A 6,182-nucleotide genomic window follows, 5' to 3' on the forward strand; every position below is an offset into this window, starting at 1 on the left:
AAATGAGTTTTTAATTTTTTAAAATAAAAAATATATATTTTCAGTAATCTCAAAATAAATACTTAAAATATAAATTTAAAAATTAAAATAGGAAGGGAATACATCTTAATTATTTTAAAATTTTAACAACTCACGTGTACTGCACGCTGGCAATCATTCGACGGCGGCCCCATTGACAGCGAAGACTCCAGGTTAACATCCTTCCGCCAACAAACATGCCACACGTGTCCCACTAACTCTGCGCCAGCTTCACACGTTTCGAACTCCCATTCGCAACTCACATTTCTAGTTTTTTTTTTTTTTTTTTTTTCAGTTACCGCGGGAAATTAATTAAAAAAACTCTGGTTTAATTTCCCTTTCCCACATGCGATAATAAAGAGCCAGAAAAATGCGCGAAGGCGCAAATTAGCAAACGCAGCCCCCATATCCCAACTTGCACGATGAGTAACCTTTTTCTCTTTCTTTCTCCTTATAAACAGTTGCAACGAGTGTGGGTGTGGCCACTTAATCGATGCGATGGGACCGACTTTTGGAGAAGGAAAGGTCGGTGCGCTCTCTCAGGCGTATCATAGCATGCGACCCTTTGTTTATTGATTGAGCGACATTCCGTTCCGCTTTTGCCATACGTGTTCGCAACTTTTATTTATGCGGGCATTTGGGTGTGTGTGTGTGTGTATCTATACATAGATAAAAATCAAAAAGTTGCAGAGCTTTTGAGTGTAGTGCCGTTGTCCATGGCGAAGACTCGGCCGAGAGTCCGGAAGAGGGTCTATCCCCTTCGTCGTGCTCCTGATGGAAGCGCCTTCCAGAACTGGTTCTCTCTCTCTCTCTCTCTCTCACGCACACACATTGAGGCCAGTAACTTCTTTATTTGATTCTTTTGTTTTTATTTACTTGTTTGTGTTGGTGTTGGCAGTGAATATTGCGGCGTTTCGGTGGCGATTGCCATAGCCGACATCCACGAGTGCGAGCCCGGGAAAGATGTGAAGAGATTCAAAGGTCCAATCAGAAACCAAGTTGTTAAAGAACAGAGAATTCAAGACCTACCCAGATCGCCATTTTGCTTCTTTATGTACATTCTGTTTCCTCCATTTTTCCTTCACCATTTTGGTCATTTTCCCCACTTTGTAAATTCATTGTCTAGATTGAAAAACTCTACCATGGCCGGGTGGTCTTGAAATGTGAAGTCCGCCCAGGAGATCAAGTGACTGAAACTTGATAGTGGCCAAGCTCGTTCATCTGGTTTTCCTGTACTCCCCTGCCATTACTCGTTGGCTTTATAGGGTAAAGGGGTTAATGACGTGGACACTAAAATCTAGTAGGAGGATTGAGCAATCCTTGATTGTTTCTGCATGGTAAGTTAAGCTAGGGCTGTCACGGGAATTTGTATATCAACCTTTAAATCTCATCCCAAAATTGGCTCAGTCTAACATGTGAAATATTCTTGGAAATTAGTCTTACCCCACTTTGAACTTCGGGGGGAAAAAGACTTAAAAACTGCAAGTTAGTCAAACTCTTATATTTATTTTTGGCGTGCCTTGAATAGGGAAGGCTTTGTGGAGAGGTGTGAAGTTAGGAACGGGATTGAAATTGATAGAGAAGGGTTTGAGGCATGGAGGAACATGTCACAGAAGGTGATAGTTTTGTAAGCTATTATTACAATGGTTTGGTTGTGTACATTGAGTTTGTACATTACCCTTTTGTTTAATAATTTTGTACATTGAGTTTGTGCATTGCCCTTTTGTTTAATTATCTCTAAGGTTCAGGGTGTCTGAATATGGTTGCAGGAAAGGCTACCTTATATTCTCCAAGCCGAAAAGGTGGATTTGGCCTACAGGAATGCTTTGCTTGAAAAGGTTGAAGATACATCATGGGTAATTCCTAATAAGAATATAATAAATCTTCTGCTCTCAGAATTGAATTGATGAATATGAATGGGCTAAAATGTTGTATTAATTGCCAAATGGAACAGAGAGAAACATGATACCATTTTGAACGTAAGAATGTGAGGTCAATGGATGGGATGGAGGAAATTTGTAGGAAAAGAGGGGGAGGAACACCAAGAACTTGGTGGAAAACCATTAAACATGACATAGGATATAATGGCCTTATGAAGGTAATGACCTTAAATGGAGATGGATAAAGTTTAGAATTTATGTAGTTGACTCCACCTAATGGGACTAAGGTTTATGATTTCTTTCTTTGCTGTAAAAAATGTGAGATGCGTTTACAAGGAGTTATTGTAATATGGACATTGGTATTTATAATACAAGCAAAATTCTAGCTAAGAGTTGGTATCTACTAGGCTATAGGATGGTCTTGTTCTATACTATTTGTCTCTAACACATGGAATAAAATGGTTAATATAAGCCTTGATGTTTTATATTCAGTGATCTAATAAACTTGTGTACCTTTAGTTTGATTTATTTCCTATTTGTCTTTACATACTATTCATTTAGTATTTAGAAGGTGATAATATAATATAGTTTTCCATTATCTATGTTTTCTTCTTTGCCTTTCCTTCTTCTACTAATCATTCAAATGCTTGCCAGTACTCAGAATCATATTGAACTTGTTGGAATATGTTTCGAATTTCATTCTAACTCAAATGCATTTATGAATCCAGTGGTTCAAATAGCTTTTCAATTCTCAACAAATCTTCAAATGACTTTTCAAACTCCAATGAATTGGCAATTGGCCTTTTTGTATTTTAAATGAAAGAATTCATAAACTTGATTTTCTAGTTCTTGACTCACCAGGGCATCCAATTTTGAAAACAAGCTTTCCGTTTTCTTACATTATTTGCAAAATTTAAGACAGTCAATTGGAGGTGTTTTCATATGTTCAAGTGGAGAAGTACAACTCTCTTGAAAACACACACACTCATTGTGGGCTTAGTTAAATCCCAGAGATAGTGTTGCCATAATTTCTTGGTTGCACATGGGAGAGGCATTAACTATTTTCAAGAAGCGTTTACACATCTCTAAGCCTTGATAGGTAATCTCAGTATTTTCTATCCCATAAGCTCTAACAGAACTTGAGATGGTTTTATTTATCTAAGGTAGTCTCAGTAAATTAATCTAGTTTTTTTTTTCTTCTAGAGTTAGTTCCCATCCCATGTTCTCTTCTAGATACATGTCAGCTGACCTTCTTGTTCACATAGATTCATATCACTCAAGTTTGTCATAGACAGCTTTACCCTTCATTCCAAATTTGAGTTTCATATATCGTCAATGATCATATATATGCAGGTAGGTGATGAAGCTGATTCAGCAGAGGTTGGGAGGTATGACCAGGTTTGTCCATTTCCTCTGCTTGCAACTCAAATTTCTCTTCTGTTAGCTGATTGGATCCTTTTCTTCATTCCAAATTTATTTAGTTATGATTCTATCTCTGATCAAGTTGATTACAGAATTATGAGCCCTATCCATGCACTGAATATACTTACGACTCTGATGGCTTTTTATGCTCCTGGTTTGAAGGCAGTGAGAGCTTTTATTCCTGATTGGTACTCCCCCCCTCTCTGCATTGCAGGATTGAATTTGCTCACATGCATGTGCATTTGCGCAATCTGCTTTTCTCAGAAATTAGCAATAATCACCCAAAGCTTGGGGCAGTTCTAGTGAAATTTTAGCAAAATGGTCTCCATTGTTTCAAGATATATTTTCCTACATGTTTAATATTTTAGCATCAGTTTATTTTTTGCATAATTATGCCAAAGAGAAATGATCTTTATGTGGAATAAGATGCAGTTGAATTTCTACAATTATAAGTTTTCTAATGATACGAGTTACAAAGGTTTTACAGAAGATGAGACCATGTAGTCAACCCGGCATAATTGAATAAAAGTTTGATATGTTGTACAAGTCTGTTTTTAGTAGGCTTTTTTCTTACCAATGCATGGATGCAGTAAGGCACATATTCTACGTGAGAATTTTGTCAAGAAATTATGCTTCTATTGCATTACATTGTACTGAAAATTTCCCTGTTGATATAGAGAACTGATGTGACCTCATGTTCATCTCCTTGAAGGTTGAAGATGATGCCTGATTGAGGGTTTCATGTCAATGTATTGGACCAGGGGCTCCAGAAATCTGTTGCTGACTTTCTGAAGGCAAGTCATTTGGCTATTGTAAATTGAGATTACAGGTTTAGAACTCTTATCGGTCTTCAGTTTGATTTTGTTGGATTCAAAAGGTTCTTTAATGCAATTTGAGATGGGAAGCTTTGTTCTTCAAATGATGCATGTTTGTCCACAAGACTCCCCAGTTGGTAAGAGTGGGGAGGGATGTGCTTGGATGCAACTTTTTGATTCTACAAGAAGACGGTTCCATTCTTGTTGCATAGCATGATCTTCAGACATTCTCTTCTCCTTCTCTAGCTAAGTTGTTCTTTCTTTCACCTGCTCTTCCCAACGGAGCCTTTGATGCTATTTGTGCTTTGTTTAGCTTCAGTATAAGTAGAATTGTATCCTGACAGCGAGTTACAATTTGACATGTGTCTAGCATAAGTCATTGTTGTGGGGGCAATTTAGAAATACACTATGGCTCAAAAGATCAGATTTGAGGGCTGAGAATATGGCTAGAGTTTCAAAAATAAGGTGAAATTGAAAGATTAGGAAAGAGAGATTTTCTAGGCTTCACACCTAGAGTTCCATGGGTACCACACAATTCAAAGAAAGCATCACAGTTAGAGAAAACTCAAGATTCATTCATTCACTAATGAGAAAGAGAGATTACAATAGCATTTATAGAGTTCTAGTAAACCTGCCCTTACTAGGATTAGGAAATCTGTTTCTATTAGGAAGCTAAACAAAATGGAAGTTCTTCCTTTTCCTATTAGGAAACTAAATAAATCTAAAACTATTAATAATAAGATTAGGAAAAGACTATAATAAAACCCTAACATAATTAGAGTTACCAAAAAGCATTTTTGGAAATATTATCAAAATTGAGCTAAACAAATCTTCTGCAAAGGATTTTCTTCATAAAAAGCATCCCAAATCAATGCTTGGCCTTGGAATCAATTTAAGAGGCTTCCTAAAATTCTTTAGAGATTGCTTCCAACATCCTCCATCAAGAAGTCTTTATAAAGGAAAGTAGTTTTAACAGGACATGGTTTCAGGGTGTAGTGGAGGTTTGGCTGTAGAGTGCAAAACAAATTATGATTTTTAGGGACTAGGTGAAGGACCAAGTAACTCAAGTTGTAAAGACATTGAAGAAGTTGGAAGTGAAGCTACTAAAGTAGAACATCAACCTTCTATGGCCCTATGTGTGCAACTGTGTGCCCATGAGTTTAGGAGGATGTTTGGGGAAGTCATTAGGATTCTACAGGCTTGATATGCATCATTTTGGAAAGAAACACTGCCTTAGTGGCAAAGAAATCAAGTGTTGGATCTCTCTCTCTGTGTTTGGACTGAGATAAGGCAGCCAGATCAACATGGGTTGGAGTATTGCAATGACCCTCTGTCACTTGGTAATTCTACACTTATATGCTCCCCCTGTTTGTCATAAGACTCATAACCTGGTTTGCTACAGCTGACCATGGCTGTTTCTGGCATTAACTGTTTGTAAAACACATTTTGTCTGAAATCCTACATTGGTGGACGAGACATACAAATCAACTCCTCGTTTCAATAAAAAGAGATAAATTACTCTGATGCTTTTCCTTCGTCTTTCTTTTCTGTTCCTCCATATTAGTGTTGATGGCTTGACCCAAATGACTTGGCTGCTCTGTTTGTTTGTTTTAGTTAAGAGTTCCAGTTTTTGGCATCATTATCTCTAGTGGTTGAGCCTTAGGATCAACCTAATCATTAAATTCTTTCCATGCTCGGCATGCAACAGAATGCTGTAGCAGCAAAGGATATGGTTTATCAGCAACTTATGGAAAATGTAAAAGCTGTTTAGATGACAGAGTATTGTACTACCATTTATATTTTGACTATTATGCCTATTTCATCTGACATTTTGGGCCAAAGAGTAAGTATTCTGTCTAATACATTTCAATCATTAAGCAAGCATTATTTTTTGTGTAATGTTAGAAAAATGTAATTGGTGTTTCTATGAGAAATTCACATCATGCATCAGTGTTTGTATGTGATATGCATGCATAATGTGATTAGTTAATCACACATGCACCAAGGTGATATGTCACATGCAAAACACGTGCTTATTCATACACCA

At 37.1% G+C, this 6,182-nt stretch overlaps 1 protein-coding gene across 3 annotated transcripts; it reads left to right on the forward strand.

Moving 5' to 3' along the window:
- Nucleotides 1-428: 428 nt before the first annotated feature.
- Nucleotides 429-4,239, forward strand: LOC127795616 (uncharacterized). 3 transcript variants are annotated; one of them, XM_052327411.1, is made up of 7 exons: nt 429-814; nt 917-1,072; nt 1,547-1,634; nt 1,788-1,856; nt 3,252-3,296; nt 3,413-3,508; nt 4,033-4,239. In XM_052327411.1, exons 1-6 carry the CDS (start codon nt 735-737, stop codon nt 3,503-3,505), a joined length of 531 nt encoding a protein of 176 aa, XP_052183371.1. In that variant the 5' UTR covers nt 429-734; the 3' UTR covers nt 3,506-3,508; nt 4,033-4,239. The 3 variants fall into 3 exon arrangements, with proteins under 3 accessions (XP_052183371.1, XP_052183363.1, XP_052183380.1); XM_052327403.1 differs by having other exon boundaries at nt 430-814; nt 1,788-1,874; XM_052327420.1 differs by lacking the exons at nt 429-814; nt 917-1,072 and adding an exon at nt 1,079-1,355 and having other exon boundaries at nt 1,788-1,874.
- The last annotated feature ends 1,943 nt before the right edge of the window (nt 4,240-6,182 follow it).

The sequence above is a fragment of the Diospyros lotus genome, chromosome 1, assembly GCF_014633365.1.
Source record: "Diospyros lotus cultivar Yz01 chromosome 1, ASM1463336v1, whole genome shotgun sequence".
NCBI classification, from domain to species: domain Eukaryota; kingdom Viridiplantae; phylum Streptophyta; class Magnoliopsida; order Ericales; family Ebenaceae; genus Diospyros; species Diospyros lotus.

Excerpts from the sequence above, each read along its gene's own strand:
- LOC127795616 (XM_052327403.1), top strand. The coding sequence starts at position 735 with ATGGCGAAGACTCGGCCGAGAGTCCGGAAGAGGGTCTATCCCCTTCGT. Across the intron at positions 1,875-3,251 it reads AGGTTGAAGATACATCATGG|GTAGGTGATGAAGCTGATTC; the intron begins GTAATTCCTAAT and ends ATATATATGCAG. Across the intron at positions 3,297-3,412 it reads AGGTTGGGAGGTATGACCAG|AATTATGAGCCCTATCCATG; the intron begins GTTTGTCCATTT and ends AGTTGATTACAG.